The sequence below is a fragment of the Prinia subflava genome, chromosome Z (genome assembly GCF_021018805.1).
Source record: "Prinia subflava isolate CZ2003 ecotype Zambia chromosome Z, Cam_Psub_1.2, whole genome shotgun sequence".
Taxonomy (NCBI): domain Eukaryota; kingdom Metazoa; phylum Chordata; class Aves; order Passeriformes; family Cisticolidae; genus Prinia; species Prinia subflava.
Genome location: NC_086283.1, coordinates 23748370 through 23766611, shown reverse-complemented (window position 1 = coordinate 23766611; position 18242 = coordinate 23748370). Strand labels below are relative to the sequence as shown.

Below are 18242 nucleotides of genomic sequence, written 5' to 3'. Positions count from 1 at the left end.
ATTTTATGCAGCATAAAATAAAACTCGGTTTCCACCCCTTAGAGAAAGAGAGGGAAAGTCTTCAGCTGCTACATAATATAAGAAATCACGAATTTCCATTTGCACTCTTGTATTGTCCTTAATTGCCCATATTGTCCACACTTACAGGAAAAGTTGACCTTTTTTTTTTTTTTTCCCTTTCTTTCTCTCATTTGACACCACTGGAACTATCCATGCTTTCTTATAATTTTACTTCTGCCTGTGGAGCTCCTCCATGGACATGAACACCTGATGGATGTGCATCCCTGTGCTTGGTTCTGGAATGACAGCAGTTACCCACCCTTCTCCCCCTGCATACAGGAGTCACAGAAGCACAGAATCACTTAGGTTGGGAAAAAACTCCAAGATCATTGAGTCCAACCTATGGCCCAGAACCACCTTGTCAACCAGATCCTGGCACTGAATGCCACATTCAGTCTTTCCTTAAACCCTCCAGGGACGGTGACTCCACCACCTCCCAGGGTAGCCCTTTCCAATGTCTAATCACCCTTTCTTCCTAGCATCCAACCTAAACCTGTTCTTAAGACGTGTCCCCTTGTCCTGTCGCTGTTTCCCGGGAGAAGAGCCCGCCATCCACCTGGCTACAGCCTCCTGTCCGGGAGTTGTTCAGAGGTCCTCCCTGAGCATCCTTTCCTCCAGGCCAAACACCCCCAGCTCCCTCGAGAGCTCCTCATCAGACCTGTGCTCCAGACCCTTCCCCAGCTCTGTTGCCCTTCTCTGGACCTGGTGCAGCACATCAATGTCCTTCCTAAATTGAGGGGCCCAGGACTGGACCCAGCACTGTCACCTTCCCGTCTCATCCTAAGGAGACGGGGTGCGCACATCGCGCTGGAGGAGGGGAGGGTCAACTCTCAAGACCAGGAGTGGGGACGTGCGACAGCGCGGGGACACCTGCGCCCCGCTGGGACGGGGGCAGCCCCCTCGAGAGACAGCTCCGGTGATGTGTCCCCTCTCCCGCGTCCCTCGGACTGTTCCCCGCGCCCAGGGCCGCTGCACGGCGGCGCTGAGGGCGGCTCTGCCGCGGCCATGTTGAGGGCGGGGAGCGCTGAGGGCGGGGAAGCGGCGCCTCCTGCTCCCACCGCCCGCCGCCGCTGCCGCCGCCGCTCCAGCCGCTCCCAGCGCCCGCTCCCGCCGCTCCGAGCCGCCCGCAGCCGCCGCCGCCGGGGCCGCGCTCCATGGCGACCCCCAGCCCCTGCATCGTGGTGAGCGCGGGGGTGCCGCCCGCGGGACGGGGGATGCTTGGGCGCCGGGGCCCAAGGCTGTCCCCCGCCTGCCCCCCGGATTACGGTGATCTGTGAGGGAACGCGAGGGGTGGTGTGGCATGGCGTGGCGTGTGGTATCGTGTGTTGTGTCGTGTCGAGTCTCTGCGCGCCGGGGGCCGCCGCCCCGCGGAGTCACCTTGAGGGCAGCCCCGGCCTCCCGGCGCCGGGCCCGTGTCTGCCCGTCAGTCCCTGCCCCCGGCCGGGCGCGTCCCTTCCCGGAGCGGCCGCGGGTCCCTCGGGGTGGCACCCGGGGGAATCCGGACCCCGAGGGCGACGGGCAAAGCCGGCGTTGGCGCCTTCCGAGCGAAGGTGGAAGAACTTCCTCCAGCGCGGCACAACTTCCTATTCCTGTTGCTGTTCGCGGCGTGCCGGAGGCTCCGGTCGGGAGAACCCCACGTGTGTGAGCTGGGTCTGGTTCTGCAGGAGCAGCATCCTTTATATTTTTGCGTGATTGCCGCATCTGCTGAGGCGCTCAATGCTCATTTTTATTTATCGTTCTAAAGCAAGTGCCAGTGCTGATGAAGTGCGTGCGGTGTCTGATGGCCGAGAGCTGTGGCGGCCGCGAGGTTGCGACAGTAAATCCCTGCAGTCCATAAAAAACCTGATAAAACCTGTAGGAAGGGCCGATTCCCTGCCAGATGCAGAACGGAAGGTTTAGTAGACACGCTGGATATAACGATGGGTTTGACCAAGGAAAAATCCTATGAGTTTTGGGAAGGACCTGCCTTATATCCTTAAATAAGTCCCTGTGGACTGCAGAGACCATGAGGTCGAGCTGTGTGTGTGTAGCTCACACAGGATCAGTTTTGGATGAAGGGGTGAAACAATAATAAAATTCCCCAGATGAAATAGTCATTAAAGATTAATCAACTAAACCCTCTTGTAAACAGTTGTCTGACCACTGGCCAGGTAAGTGCTTCCACAGACACTGAAATAAGATTTGAATCCTGCAGGGGTACTTATAGTCAAAATGGACACTTAAAATGCCTGCCGTGGTGAACTGTCAGCACTAACCTTCTGTTTTCCCTCTGAAATGCTTTTTCACATAGTAGTGTTCAGGTACATAATCAGAGAGGGAAGTAATTAAAAAACCCCATCATCTTCAAGCTGCACCAGGATTAGGGTTCAAGGGAGACTGTTTCATGTGACAGTGTGCCCTGAACCTCAGCAGTGTTCGGTATCATTATGTATGTATGCTATGTATCCCTTGTCCTAATTAATATGCACTTGCCAGTGTCGCAGGCTGTTTCATACAGGGAGTTTGCCATGTGGAACAGGTTGCTGAAAGCTTTAATTTCAGATTCTGGATGATCTTGAACCTCCCTGTTTTGGAAACAGTGGTCGGAGCAGGGTTGCTGCACAGCAGCATATCTTGTCATGTTCACACATCTCTCTTGTCCTGCAAACTGGCTCGTGTGTTTTGTTGTGATCGAGTGTTGTGGAGATTTGGAAGGTGTCCATGTCAGAACCTCTGCTTGATTAATTGCAGATGCAGGTTTTGCACTGCAGTAGGAAAATCAAAGGGGTTAGAAAGCTTGTTTTTGTAATGGAATATAGAGTTTCACTGAGGTGTAGTAACTTCACTTTCTTGCTCTCCACCAGAGGACAACGTCGCAGGACTTCCTTTCAAGCATTGCATAACTTACAATATTTCAAGTAATCCCTGTGAACTCTTAGATAAGACTTTACTCTGTGTTAAGTGTGACTGATATTATTAGAGAGGGGGAAAGTAAGGTGGTTCTGATGAGCATTGAAGGTTTGATAGGGTTTGCTTGTGGGTTTGATAGTTTTTACTGAATAAAGCAGAAGACTTGAAGTTTATCAGCTCAGACTTTCTGTAAGGCTTTGTAGAAATCTCACCTTATTTCCTTTTCAGATTGGCGATGATGAACAAGGTTACGACCTGGATTTGTTCTGCATACCTAAACATTATGCAGATGATTTGGAAAAAGTCTATATTCCTCATGGGCTCATCATGGACAGGTTGGTTTGACTTCAGACAGTACACTGATTGCATGAAACTGGAATAAACATCTTCCAGTGATAATTGTGCTGTGTGGAGACTGTCTAAATAGATTACATTTAATTAGAGACTCAAATGTACAATTAATATCTTTTCTTCTTTTTTTGGCTCCTAAGAGTTTGTACATTTTCAGTCATGCTATTCTTTGAAAATTGGTCGTAATTCTCAAGCCAAATTTTTTAGTATGTAGCAGCTTAAGATTTTCTTTCCAGCGTTTCTTTGATGTTTTACCTTCTTAAAATCTAACTAGAAGACATTTTGTTGTGTCAGTACAGTCTGAAAATTTACTCTTTTGAATTTTGATAAGATATTCGTAAAAGTAAACTATTAATCACATAATTTTAGACTCTTTCATGTTGATGTGGTAGATAAGTAATGTCCAGCTTTCTCCTGCCTCCCGAGATAGACATTATCCTTTGCAAATATCAATCTGTCACTTCTGTGGTTCCTGAATCTGTGATGTGCTGTGCAAGTTTTATCTTGTGTGATCAGAAATGTGTTCATAAGCCTACAAGATATTTTTGTTTTACTTTGTGTTTGAAAGTTGCTAATTTCCTTTAGGAGAATGAACAACAAATTCAGTGAATGTAAGCCTTTTATGAGTGGTGCTGGATGGGTCTTCTAGGGGATCTTGTGACTAGGAATGCATTTAGATTTTGCATGGATCTGTTTGACTAGACCCAACGAACATCCCTAGTAAAAAAAGTTCCTTTTTAAATATTAAAACTTTACACTGAAAGTCCATGTAGAGGAAAATACTGGACAAAATACAGGTCATTAAGGAATTGATGTAAAGTTTATAATGGTTGGCTTTCTCTGCAAAACCGGCTGTCAGTTGGCTCTTAATAAATGCAGACCACGCTTTCTAAAATAAATGCCAAAATAAATTTGGAAACAATTATTGCAGAAAAACGGTGCCATGTTCTCTTTCTCTGCCTTTCTAGTATTGTGTTGTGCTTTCAGGACAAGTTTCTGGCATCCTGATTTGGCAAATAAACATAAACTCTTCACTCTAGAATTTCAGTTTTCTTGCTCGTGACCTGTTGAGGGCTACTGCCCTGGCGTTGTGTTAGCTTACATTGCTCTTTGTATGGAAGCTGAACCTGTATTTGGAAGGAGAAAACACACCTTCATGTCTCATATCTGACAGTGAAACAGATTCAGGGTGTTAAGGTTTGCTTTGGCTGCCTGTGATGTAGGAAAACAAGCGCATTTGGCAGCGCTACTGTTGGATTAACCTTGAATAGCAAAACTTTGTTGACCAGTAATGTGTAAAAGTGACCAAAGTGGTGGGCAAATATTTCCAAGCCAAATGTGTTCCCAAGTTTGCTCTGTGTGTCTGCTGCTGCTGGGAGTATCAAATGCTGCTGCTGTGATGAACAAATGAAATGTTATGACAGCTCACTCTTCCTTGGTTTTGTTTAGGACAGAGAGACTGGCACGAGAAATTATGAAGGGCATGGGAGGACACCACATTGTGGCACTCTGTGTACTCAAGGGTGGCTATAAATTTTTTGCTGATTTGTTAGACTACATCAAAGCCCTGAACAGAAACAGTGACAAATCAATCCCCATGACAGTCGACTTCATTAGGCTGAAGAGTTACTGTGTAAGTATCTATGCAGTACTGTGCAATTTTTAGCTAAGTTAGCTGTAAATTATTAAGAGAGATGGTTTAATATTGTTACTGCCCTAATATGCTAATATTAAACAAATAATTAAGGGAATTAAGAGTCACAAGCCAATTTACTCTTTCTCTTCCTTGTTATGAAATCTGTTTTCTTTTAGACCTTGGTATCTCCTCACCCCAGTAAAATTGTTATGCTGAGGAGAGAGACCCTCTACATGTCCTTTACTTGTTCAGCAATTTCCTCTCTGTCCTCTATCCCATCTCTAAAACTGTGTCTCTAGATTGGTACAGAGAATTCTCTTGCAACTATTGTTACAAAAATTTAAGTCTGGGAGTTTTTATATGGCCCAGACATCATTCTTGCACAGGGTGACTTGAAAGCTGCAGAAATGGTTCCCTATCTCCTTTTTGTTTGGATGAACTAAACAATGAAAAAAATTAGTTGTATTTGGCCATGAGGAAACACTACATACATAAACCTAGATTAGTGATTAATAGCCAATGAATATGGCATTGCCTTTTCAAGACAAGGCATAGGTTGCCTTGGGTTTAGATTTTTAGGGAAAGAATTTCTTCTGATTCTGAACACGAGTATTCAACTTTGTAGGGAAACAGAACCTTCTGTAGCACGAGCTAACTTAGATTTTACAGAAGGGAGCATAGGGTTATGTTGTGCAGGTCAGGGGAAAAAGCAGATGTTTGTCAGCACTGTATGATTTTCAGCTTACTGACAGCCAAGTCTCATGGTTTTGGGATTTCAGAATTTTTTTCTCTCTAAGACCATCTATAAGATGGAAATAATTACCTTTTTTTTGTTTCAGTTTAGAGTGTTTGAATACATTGTTTCACAATGTTATGCTATTTGTTCTGTACCAGCAGCTTTGCATTGAAGTCAGGGTTACTTGTTACAGCTGTAGACCAGTCCCTATTCCAGCAGAAAAATACTGATAACTGAATTGAAAAAATCACTCTCATCCTTTGTTTCATTAAACTGTGAAACCTGAGATGGCGTTATTTACAGATTTAGTCTGGACTGTTGCAGAACTTCCTAAGTCCATGGTTCCTATCAAGCTCTCCGTTAACACGTCATGACAAAGCCAAGAGCTGCATGGGGCTTTGGTCCAGTCCTTTTGCAGGACAAGCAGCCCTGGCTGCCCGAGGTGCACACACGGCTAGCTGCCTGTCCAGGGGTTTCCTGGAGACCACACTCAGGTTTGCAGAGCATGAGGCACTAATTTAGTTATGTGCTTTAATAATGGGAGTGTGAGTCTGGGCAGAAGGGCTTGTGCCAGCATTTGGTTGTATCTCACAAGGTACTTTGTGCTTGTGCACTGTGTTAAAATCACTGAGGGAGAGCAGCTTGAGCCCCTTTTCTTCTGTACCTCCCAAAAGGAGAGACTCCTGCCTCCAGTCTACTTCACCCCAATGCCTCCCACATGCCCATGTATTCTGCCTGTAAAAGCTGCAGAAAACGGAATGTCTATATTATAGAATATTACGTTAAAGAATAGGAGATGATGAATTCCGCCTGTTTTTTCTTGGAGAGGAAATTGTGTATCTTCTTTCTCCACTTAGGAACACTTCCAATAACTTACTTACCTTGTTTAAAAAATCAGTACAAAGACTACACCTTTCAAGGTCTCTACTTTCTAACTCTGAAAAAAACACTGGAGAAATAGTTTGAAACACCTGAAAAAGTCTCTGCTAAAAAGCAAGGCTGACTTTTTACTGGTGTCCCAGGTGTGTTTTGCTTCATTTCTTTACTACAGCTGTTTTTGCTTATTCCCCCTCAGAACTACAGTGCCTTGACATTAATAGGGGAGTGAGCAGCAAAGTAAGTTTTATGGAGATTACAATCCTATTTTTACTGTAGAACCAAGTGGACGAGGAGAAAAGCAGAGAAATGTAGACAGAGCATTGTTGAAGCCAAACATTTTCCTTGAGGTATTGGCTTGAGGGTTTCTAATTTTATCAGCCAGTTCTATAAAATAATGTTTTGTTGTTCTGGATAAGTGAGGAGCTGCTGTTACATGATGCCTCCACTACACTATTCATGAGCATTTGTTTTCTGTAGACTCAGGCGATTATTAATATCCAAATTTAGGTCCTTTAGATTGCATAATTTAATAGACTGGGTAAGATTATCCTGTCGTGGACATGTATGTAACAGCTTGGCTGGGTGTTTCATCAGTAACAGTGTCAGAGTGCTTAATCTGCTCTGCAGTTTTGATCTGTGCTTTGCTACAGGAAGGCATCTGTGTTCAGTGGTGTGAAAGTCATCACAAACTGTAATGGACAGTTGAAAGTGGAGCTTTCAACTCTCTTGTCACTGTCTCTGGATGTCATTACTGCATCATGCTGCCTGCCTTTACAGACTGGATAAAAGATGTTAAAAAAATCCTGGTTGCATAAAGGAAGCAGATGAACTTTTGTAATGGTTCTGTAATTGATGTAATTGAAGTTCTATTCTTGTTTCAAACTGATCATTTAATATTTACAAGGATATGGGGGGGGAGGGTTTGTGTTTCATACTCTACTGCACCCAAAATAGTTCTCTAAGAATACTGACATGATCAAGCTGTGATTAAACTTTACTTGTAACTCCAATTTTCCAAGTCTTTACAGATGAATTTTAACAATCTGGCAGACTGTTGAGAAATGGAGAGATAGTGTTCGTGATCAGATCCGGCTCTCAGTATTCTTGACAAACAGTTTATTCTGTTTGTGTTACAAGAAGAATGACTTTTCACCAGTCTCCTGCATTTAAGTATGGAAATAAGCAAATGTAGCTTGCATAGTCATAAAGGGCAACCAAAAGACAGTGGATGTGTTGGACTGTCACTGGTGAAAATAGGGATTTTCAGTGGAGTATGTGGTAAAGGCTGGTTAGGCTGCTCACAACGGTATTCTGAAAGGTCTCTGCTAACAGCAGATACTGTAAGGAACTTAAAATACCACTTTAAAAGGTGATCTTGGAGTCACTTGAGTCAGGAGTTACAGTCTTGTAAAACATTATTGTTTTGCAGCAGTGACAATAGGGAGGCAGTGAAAACAGATCTAAACAGTAAAACTCTTATGTGTTAAACCATGAAGCATTAAAGTCTTACCAGTACTGAACACAGAAATAAGGTTCCTGAAGATAATTAAAACATTGCTTAATGATTAAACAAAGTTCTTGCCAGTGGAAATCTGGTTACAACCAATGTCAGAAATCTTTAACTGTTTTTCACCCTTTCATTGCTCAGGAACTTAGCACCTGCATATGACATCTAATATGAACTGTGAGACACTGCCAAGGTTTACAGTCAGTCGAGTGAGTTTAATAAACTGCAAAGATTTGTGAGGCGCTCCTAGCAGGTGTTTTTAACTTTCCTATATAACAGGTCATCTACGTTTTTATCACAGTTTAGATTTACTGAAGCAAGGTGCCATGTAGTGATGGTGTACCTGGGTTGCTGTTCAGTTGTATAAGAACTAATTTGATTTGTTACCAATATTGGCTGTAAACCAAGCATAAGCTTTTCTGGCTATTATTGTAGCTCCTTGTTCCAAATAGCAATCAGTGCCTTGTTTGCTGGCTATTCTTGCTATGATTGCCTATTCTTATTCAGGGTAAGACTTTCTAAAGCAATAAAGTTTAAAATGTAAATTACCAGCTATATAGCATCCTGTAGCTTGGAAACCAGAAATGCTTTTTATCCTGTTTCTATATTTGTAGAGAATGCATAGTAAGTCTTTGCTTTTTAGATACATATGGGTATATAATGGTCACAGATGAGAAATGATTCCTGTGTTGATGCAAATCTCTTGTCAAACAGTCTTAATCTGAAATAACATCTTTGAAGTTGATCACTTGTAGTTTCTTTGTTCAGAGAGAGATGCTGTTGCTGCCATGCTTCTGAAAGCTTTAGCATTTACTAGTTGTGTACTTCACAGTTTGGACATTGATGGCAAGAAGAAAATCAGTTTAATTCTTGTCATGCTAATGTTCACCCTGCTCTTTCTTAGAATGATCAATCAACTGGAGATATCAAAGTCATTGGGGGAGATGACCTCTCAACCTTGACTGGAAAGGTACAGCTCTCTGTGTGTCTGTGTTGGTGTTCCCCTGAAGGAGTAGTGGGAATTCATTCTGTTGAGATGTGTAAGGTGCAACCCACGCCAGGAACACAGGTCCCCACGATAGGCAGTGACAAGAGGAGGGAATAGGAGAATGTAAATTGGGAATCTGCTTTTTTCCAGTGATTCTGTGGAGATCGTTGAGCCAGATGTCAGGGGTTAAAGCACCACTGTTCCTGCTCTGTCAGAACACATCACTTTCCCCCTTTTCCTCACACACAGGTGATTTTTAAGACATGTATGCCAATGTAAAGGATGTAGGTATGACAGAATTGTACATGTCTCTGCATTAAGACATTCTTCTCTAGAAGAATAGGAATTGTATAGAATCTATTTTGAGCTCTTTTGCATATGTGTGGACTTTTCAAAGTCCGAATAATTCAAAGACTGTACGTAACATAAGCTGTTGAAAAGAATCTCAGATAATTGTTATTAGAGCATCAGAAATGTTAAACTACAAAGCAGTTGCTGTTACACATGTGAACATACATAATAAATGGTGGTACAAATATTTCACTGCACTGAAAATGAGTTATGAAGATTAATAAGAAATTGTATGTTGTCTAGATATTAATGGATTTGTTTTTCTTTTTCTTCCTACCAGAATGTTTTGATCGTAGAAGTAAGTACTGTGTTTCACTTGGAAGTTCTAATGTGTACAGGTCAAGGAGTTCTAATAGAAGTTATGCCTAAGCCAGAAAACCTACAGTTTCTGGTTTCAAGGCTTCCAGCTTCTGATTTCAGGCCTGAATTTTGCAAGTGGTTTCTGAATTTAAACTAAGCTGTGTTTTGTATTCTCAAATTGCATTCAATTGCTATTTTTAACCAGTAAAACATTCATCTAAAATGGTTTGTATTTTCTTTCAGTTTTCTGAGACTTTGTCATTTCTAAAATGTCTAATTGTCTAATTTTTTCCCTTTTTTTTTTTGTTTGAAAAAGTAGTCTGAAAAAAAAGTAGTCTGATATACTGAGCATGTTTTTTCTTCTGGATTCATCACACTAAGCAGAGATAGAAAGAGGTTCCTGGTATGAGTATCCTAAAATACATGAAAAACAGATCTAAGCCCAGTGTCCCTGTGTGTAGTTTGTTTAGAGAATAGCGACATAGAGAATGCTAATTCTTAATTAGCATTTTGCAATTGCTGAATTCCCATTCCTCTATCTTGTCATGGTTCTCTGGGTGATACCAGGTTCAGTACAGCTCAGTTTGATTGCCTGGTAGGTGCTGTTGCTTAATTCTTGCTTTCATACCTCTATCTTGATGAACACCATTGCTAATGTGTAGCCAATGTCACTTTCCTTGAGTACAAGTGACAATTTCAGGATAGGGAAGCAGCAGCAGTAGACAGGAAAGGCGGATTTGCAATCTATTTATGTGTAAAGGCTCCAAATAATGGAAATGGCATGTTTGTAAACAAAGAAACAACTATGGCAATTCAGCCATTCATCAGCCAAAGGAAAGGCTATTCCCTCTCATTAAATGTGCTTCTGTGTATTATTTTCCTAATTTGAGAAGGTCATATTATTCCACAGGAAGCACATGCAGTTGCAAAACTCCTACCAAAATAGTATGTATACAGCAGTCACTGGGTGATCAGTGGTGTCCTTTGAAGTATATTTTGCTTCAGATAGACAGATGTGTTTAATTATGTATCTGCTCTATTTCAGATGAATGTAAGCCCCAGATTAGGTTAGTTTCTTATTTGTTTACTGAATCATCTGTCCAGTGACTCATCTTACACACTTAGATATGAACACCTACTGATCACCATTTTAACTGTCAAATGATAAAATGCATATCTATTGTAAATTTAATGTCTTGAGTGCTAGACTTTTCTTTACTGCATCCCTTTAATGTCAAAAAAAATTCTGTACAAAATGGAGATTCATCCCCAATAAACAACATAACAGAAAATCAGTAATAGGTTCTGCTTTTCTCTTAGAGCTGGAAGTAGCTGTTTATTTACCAACTTTGATTTTTATCTGTATACCTGTACATCTTCAACTTCTGTGGAGCTCAATGATTAAAAGCATTTGAGTGTTAACGGTAATGCTGACAGGTGCTCTGTTGAGTTTGATGTTTGATTTTTATTTTAATTGGGAGTCATGAGAAAATCACCTGAAACCAGAATATTGCTGCTTCTTTGCTGTCTGTCTCCTTCACTTCAAATAGACTTGATTTTAGGCCAGAGCAAGGACTGTCCCTGTAAAGATGGTGTGATTGTTTGAGTCCAAATGAGGAGACCATTTCTGATGCTTCAGTGTCAAGCTATATATTCTCTTTTTATTTTCTGTTTGTATGTGCAGTCAATGGGATTAAAATGCCATGTCAAATTTATTTTAGTGTGTTTTAGACTCCAGACTTGCACTCAGACTTCCCTGTACAATTTCTTCAGGTATTTCTTGGCTCTGTAAAGTAAATTGTACTCCCTTTCATTCAACTGCAATAATGGGTTGTTCTGCCTGTTTTGCTTTCTTGCTTTTCTTCCCATTGAATACTCTGTAACTGAGCTCAACAGTGAAACTAACGTTACTCTTATCATACTCAAATTAAACATTATCTCATTGCTGCAAAGGGCACAAGCCATAAAATATCCAGGAGCCAAGAAGGTCGTTGCAGTAACTGCTTTTTCAGCAGTTGCTTCCAAAGTCGTGGTTATCCACAACAATTGAGCACTCTTGTTAATGTGTGTGATCGCTTTACCCAGTGTGGTTGCGTAAGCTCAGCATTGTTTCATGCCACCTGGATTTGGCTGTGAGCATTTTTACAGGCTGTAGTTTGCTGTATTTTCATGCTGCTGTGGCTGAGCAGTTTTGGCAGTAGAAAATTGAAAGTGCTACCCTGACATGTTTAATATTCTGTCTTACATGAGTGTTTTTATTTTCAGGATATAATTGATACTGGTAAAACAATGAAAACGTTGCTGTCTCTACTTAAACAGTACAATCCAAAGATGGTGAAAGTAGCCAGGTAAATGTTTGATGAGTATTTGTGCTGGTTTTCACCTTAAAAAGGTTTAAAAAAAACCCCAAACCAACAAGTAAAAACAAACATAGAACACATTTCCATGGAAGAGAAACAGGAGGGAACATTTCTGCAGGAGTCACGTGTGATGTGATTTGTTGAAGTCACTACGTGTTTAAACTCCTAAAACACTTTTGCATGTTATAAGTACATATACATGTCAAGGATATTGGAAACACTGTTTTTTCCAGTCTCACTGCTGGAAGAATTCCTGTGTTTTAGATTTGTGCATGCCTGGGACACCTCTTGCCTATCACATTATGTAAGGTTTGTGGGCTTTTACCACTGAAGTCCAAGTTTAGAATTATCTAGAAGAATTCAAATCTTAAAGTCTTAAAAGGAATACCCTCTCAAGTTAATAGAGGTATTTTCAACACAAATTTAGTTCATAAATGTAGACTTTAACTAGAAGAGGGAATAAGAAAAATTAGTGGTTGTCACTTACCTGTATGTAGTGTCTCTCCAAAGAAGTTTGTTTCTGCTGGCACCATCTGCAACTTCACTATACTGCAGTGGTGTACCTGCAATGGAGACTTTTTTTCTATTTTTCCTTCTTTAATTGTGGATTTTAATTAGTTTGCACACAAACATGAGTGCAAACTAATTAAAATCCACACTTAAATTGTGGATTTTAAATTGAGTGTGTAGTGTGCATATGAGTGCAGATGAGCTTTAGAGGTCATTCTGTGAGAGTCACCCAGCCATATGCTCTTCCAGGCTTTTCTACTTAGTTACACCTTTAATCAATCCATTTCAAAACATTTCGTAATTAAATAACTTGCAACCTACAAGAAATATTGAGGATGATATTGTATTATTAACCAATATCAACATTCCTCCTACTTCTTTTTAAATTGCATCTGTTGCGCTGCTATGCTGTGGTTGTGTATTTTTTAATAAAAGCATAATGATTGCTGGGGATTAGAGATAAAGCAGAGCTGGGTAAAGCAGAGCTGGGTATAATATCTAATCACTTGTGTTGCCATAACAATGTCAAAGCAGTTGTTAGACTTACCAGAACAGCTCTTCTTGCTGATAATCTGGAGATGACCTGCTGAAGGTGAGGCCACTGTGGAATTCTCCATGGCCAGTTTTTAAATATGTGTCACTGAAAAGTCTTGTAACACTACAGTGTAAATCTATAATACAATACAATACAAAATAATATAATATATATTTGCAAAGAACAATTTCCTGTATTTTAAACCTGTTGCAGTAATTTGAGTCTGCCCAGGGAACGACCTGACCAGGAAAACATGATCAATCTAGATAGTACTACAGTCTTAGTTGCTTTATTTCTCTCTCTTCTATTTCTTTTCTTCTTGGTTAATTTTTTGGTGGTTGTTTTGTTGTTGTGGTTGTTGATTGGGTTGGGGGGTTTCAATTTTTTTTGGTTTGGTTTGGGGTTTTTTTGGTTTTTGTTTTTTGGTTTTTTTTAGTTTTCTATTTATTTTCCTTCAGACAATTGAGTGGTTGTAGTAGGGAGATGTTAACTAAAGCTAGTACTATTTGGGGGTTTCTTTGATCAAATCCTACACCAATTCTCAAAAAGTAAGACTCCCAATTAGATGTTCCAGAAACTAAAATCAACACTGTGACTGTGGCAAATGAAGCCACATCTTCAGGGGTTACCCAGGAGGGAAGGGGGTCTGTGCTTAGTGTACAGATTTATGCTGGTCCTGTTTGCATTTAGCCATCAATCACTTTTTCTCTTCCTCCCTATGTCTCTGTTTCCCAGACAGACAAATGTGTCAGGCCTGTGGGATTGTCTTATAAGAGGCAGAAGTGCTCTACTCATTAATGAACAAATCAAACTAAGCTAGCAGGGCATTTGTCTCTACCACAACACCCCCAGCTTTGTATCTCCATACTTTTTACTCCTCTGACCATTATTTCTAGTGTCCTCTGATCATCAGAATCAATTACATTTTCTTTATTGGGGTAATGGGTACTTCCAGTGAAAACCAGGTAAGGACAAGTTGTGCATGTGCAATTGAGGTTATATTCAAGCAGCTGAACTTTTCCTTCATAAAACTTGGGCTCTTGTTGGGCTTTTTTCTTGGGCCACATCCCAGATTGTTGCCTCTTCACCTACAAGGTAAATTGCACCTGAAGTTCCTAATGTATATAAAATCCCAATAAGTGACTTTTCACCATGAAAATCTATCCAGATCAGTGTCTCCCAGGCTTTTCCTTGCAGACCTGTTAGTTAGCCTTTAGGCTGTGAACCATTCATGATTTTAGGAAGTTTTAATTATTTTCATTATGATCTTTTGTACCTGCAAGTAAAGTAATGGTTTAAAAAATGTGTAATTATACTGTCAGTTATGCACACTTAGGCCTAACTCAGCTTCTCTGTCATCAAAACAGTCTCATGTATTTGTACACGGTGCTTTTCCATGTTTCAGTTGTACATTAATTTTATTTGACAGTTTGTTGGTGAAAAGAACTCCTCGAAGTGTGGGATATCGGCCAGACTGTAAGTGACTTGGGACAACCATTTTTTATTATTAAAAGTTTGTCTGTGTATTGTGTACCTTTTGCTCAAAGTCCAAGGATGTTCCAAATAGGCTTTCACTAGTTATTCTTGATAAAGTTTGCTCTTATTTAGATAATTTAAATATTTGGAATGTATTTTGAGACAGTTAATCAGGAATTGTAACATTTGCAACATTTTATTATATTGAAAATCAAACTTTGATATTTTGGTCTAGGTTACACCTTTGTCACATGCAAATTCTCTCAGCTTGCACGTAGTTATATGAACGGAATCTGCTGGATTCACCTTTTGACACTTTGGGGCGTGATTTGTGTGCCTTAGCCTAGCCACCTCCTGCAATTTGGCTGTCCCCAAGAATGTGAGAGGATCACATGGATTAGTAGGTCTGATAAAAGTTTACAGTAATAAAATGCCTGAATTGGCACTGGTTATGTCTGGGCATTTGAATTACTCTCTTCTTGTCCTCACCTGTCTATCCCAAGACTGTTAGTGAAGGAACAGCATCCATAGCAGTGGTAAGAGAGTGACAGCTCCTCCTGCCTTGGGCAGGGCTGTGTGTTTTAACCATGTTCCAGAGGCTAAATTCCTGTGACTTCCATTATGGAAGTAAAGTGAATGGAGCAGCAGAATCACATTTTTTCATTGGGGTGTTCTCCTCATTCAAGGATGCCCCTCATTCCTGGGATCTCATTATAGGCTTAGCTGGGCTAATGGTACCTTCAGAGCATCTTGCAGCAGATGACTTGTTTTGCCATCTGTCCCCAGAGACAACCTGTCCAGAGCAGAACATGTGAGCTCTGAAGGAGACAACAAGGCAGCAGTGGCTGGGCTTCTGTTTTACCCCTGTATTGTGAGGCCCAGTAAGTGCTAAACATCACCTTAGTTTTTCCAAAAATGCCCACAGCCTTTTAATTGAATTGCACATTTTGTCTCCCTATTTTCCTAATTGTAGCCAGGGAGAGAAAAAATACACAGTTTTCCTGCTCAGGAGTCTTTCATTTTAGCACGGGGGGGGGGGATGTCCTCTTTTTGGCAGATTTTTTGGGAGATAAAAATCACAACCAAACACAAAAAACACCAACAAACCAAAGCCAAAAGCAAATCCAAAGCAGCAAGCCCACACCTGTTTCCGAAACCTGCAAATGACCCTTCCTGCAGCCCTGTCTGGAGTGCAGGTCCAGCTCCCAGCCCTGTCTCTGGAATCATGCTATGAGGGGGACTTGTGTTGTGCTAATGAGTCCCTGCTGCTGCACTGGCATCTAGGAAGTGCCAGAAAGGATTGGCACTTTTGTACATATTTGCAAAGTCAGAGGACATTTTCAAGGAATTTTACATTCTCATAATAATATCCTGTCAGTAAATTTAAGAGCTTCCATCCATTTCTTGCAGACTAGCATCAGGCAGCTGTGTGGGAACCAATAAATACATCTATTTAATTTCCTTTAGTTGATAAACCAACAAAGTAAGTTAAAATTGTAAAATAGCAGAAATATTAATCTGAGGGTACCTTAGTGGAAGAAATAAAATGAGTTACAATCTGTATCTATAAAATTCCATATTGTCTCTGCAAAATGGTCTAGGGAACTCTAGGAAGTTCTTTTTCTAACACACTGGTGACTTACGGTCTTTTTCAGTTGTTGGATTTGAAGTGCCAGACAAATTTGTTGTGGGATACGCCCTAGATTACAATGAATACTTTAGAGATTTGAATGTAAGTAATTTTTCCTGTATGTTTTTCACCATTTAAAACTGGGAAGGAGGAAGGAAGGGAAATCTCCTTACATCATTCTCCCTGCTCTGTAAATCATGCCTCCTGGACCAGTCATGAAAACAAGCCTGAGAGCAGCAGGGAAGAGTTTGGAGCTCTAATAAAACAAAAAAAATTTATTTTGCTGCATGCAGAGTGGAAGCTGCCCAACTGTCAGCTTTAAAATAATGTGAAGTTTCTTGTTGCACCAGATGTCTAAAACAAGTAACTGCATTTGCTTAGTTATGTCAGAGTTAAAGAGAGACTTGGAAGAAGAAGGGCTCACGTTTTATTATTTTTATCATTAACTCTTCATCTGGGTCTCACCAAACCCAGCAGATCCTGGGTAGGACAATTACGAGAGGAGAAAAGAAGGCAATGTGGAGATTTTTGGACCAAAAAAAGGCCTAAGTTTTTCTGCATAAACAGTATCAGAAGATTCTTCCTCCTGAAGTGTGTATGGCACACTTGCATTGCTTTCAGAAGCTTGTTGTTGATGTCAAACCTTGGCTACTTTCCTAACAGAAGCTTTTTATTTTGTTTCAGCATATCTGCGTGATCAGCGAGACGGGGAAGCAGAAGTACAAAGCATGAAAGCAGAGTTCAAGTGACAACAGAGCTTTGAAATGTTTTGTTTACTGAGTCCTATCTTTCACAGCTTCAGCTCTGATACAGCAGCTACACTTGTAGAATGCCCCAGCCCCATTGCCATATGCTTACTGTAATTTATTGCATGTACAATATAAGAGCTCGTCTTGTTCATTCATATTTTAGAAATGTAAACACTTAGTGCAGTTCTGCACTCCTTATTTTGATTTGCACTATGACTCTACCGACTATCGCTACCCCTGGTTGGGTTGTGCTGTTTGTGAGCTCCAGAGTCTAACTCTTGCAGTGGTAAATTGCTTAAACCTCATCAACCCAGAACTGAAATAGTTCAAGTACTGTAAATGTAAAACATTTTATGATAAGGAAGTCTATTAGTAATATTTTTAAAATCAGTAATTTAAGTTTTATATTTTAATGCACAGATGTGATTGTGATTAATGGATAGTTACACCTTTGGGTGTTACAAAGCATGAGGAGCAGCCAGTTACAGTATCTGTAATCTCCAAGAGGCTCATTCAAATCTCCTGGAGTTGCCTTATTGCTGTAAAGAAAGTCTGGGTGAAAAGTGTGGTTTTTCTTTTTTTTTTTTTTAATGGAATGACAAAACAGAATGTTTAAAATCAAGTTTTAGTTGAGCTGCCTATTTCTGTTAGATCTTTTTTCTTTAAAAATATCCATCAGTCTGTGGAATTGCCTTTTAAATTTAAACGATTTTAATATATTTGGGGATAAAAAGTATTGTAATGTTTACTTGGTAAGATCTACAAAGCAAAGTACTTTAAATAAAGGCTGTCTCTTTAAAATAAGCCACACACATCTATCCTGCTCATTCTGTATATTAAAGTGCTCTTGAAATTTTCTTCTCGATAATATTTTTCGTAAGTGCTTGTGACAGTGAAGGCAGACTCTACATTAATTACCTTCATGGAGCTTTTGGTTAACGTAATCCTGTCTTAAGACAGAGGTTATAAAAGTGCTATGGGAAGATATTGAAACAATTGTGTATATTCTCCAACCAAACCAGATTCCAGAGAGAACAGCTGAAGCAACAGTCCTTTGTTGTATTTTGGCAAAAATGAAGAGTGGAGGTTCTATGTCCATTAAACATATCCTTGTGGGAAAAAAACCCACAACCATTTTGTAATTAAGCATTTTGGTTTGTTTCATTAGCACTTCTGTTCATGGGAAGCCCAGTTCTGAACACAGCAGCCCAGCTCACACCTGTGTTTGTACTGTGCTTTTTGGTACCTGTACTTCTGCATGTGGATTTTCCCGCCATGTCCTTGG

The 18242-nt window shown here is 40.6% G+C and overlaps 1 protein-coding gene across 2 annotated transcripts; it reads left to right on the top strand.

Annotated features, from left to right (window-relative positions):
- Window positions 1-1105: 1105 nt before the first annotated feature.
- Window positions 1106-17814, top strand: HPRT1 (hypoxanthine phosphoribosyltransferase 1). Of its 2 annotated transcripts, XM_063421815.1 has the most exons (9): window positions 1106-1241; window positions 3178-3284; window positions 4750-4933; window positions 8963-9028; window positions 9678-9695; window positions 11963-12045; window positions 14532-14578; window positions 16234-16310; window positions 16893-17814. In XM_063421815.1, exons 1-9 carry the CDS (start codon window positions 1215-1217, stop codon window positions 16938-16940), a joined length of 657 nt encoding a protein of 218 aa, XP_063277885.1. In that variant the 5' UTR covers window positions 1106-1214; the 3' UTR covers window positions 16941-17814. The 2 variants fall into 2 exon arrangements, with proteins under 2 accessions (XP_063277885.1, XP_063277886.1); XM_063421816.1 differs by lacking the exons at window positions 8963-9028; window positions 9678-9695.
- Window positions 17815-18242: the final 428 nt, after the last annotated feature.

What these genes read in the sequence shown, in the direction of transcription:
- HPRT1 (XM_063421815.1), top strand. Translation starts at nt 1,215, where the DNA reads ATGGCGACCCCCAGCCCCTGCATCGTG. An exon ending in CCCCCAGCCCCTGCATCGTG is followed by an intron (nt 1,242 to 3,177) that starts GTGAGCGCGGGG and finishes TTTCCTTTTCAG; the next exon opens with ATTGGCGATGATGAACAAGG. An exon ending in CATGGGCTCATCATGGACAG is followed by an intron (nt 3,285 to 4,749) that starts GTTGGTTTGACT and finishes GGTTTTGTTTAG; the next exon opens with GACAGAGAGACTGGCACGAG.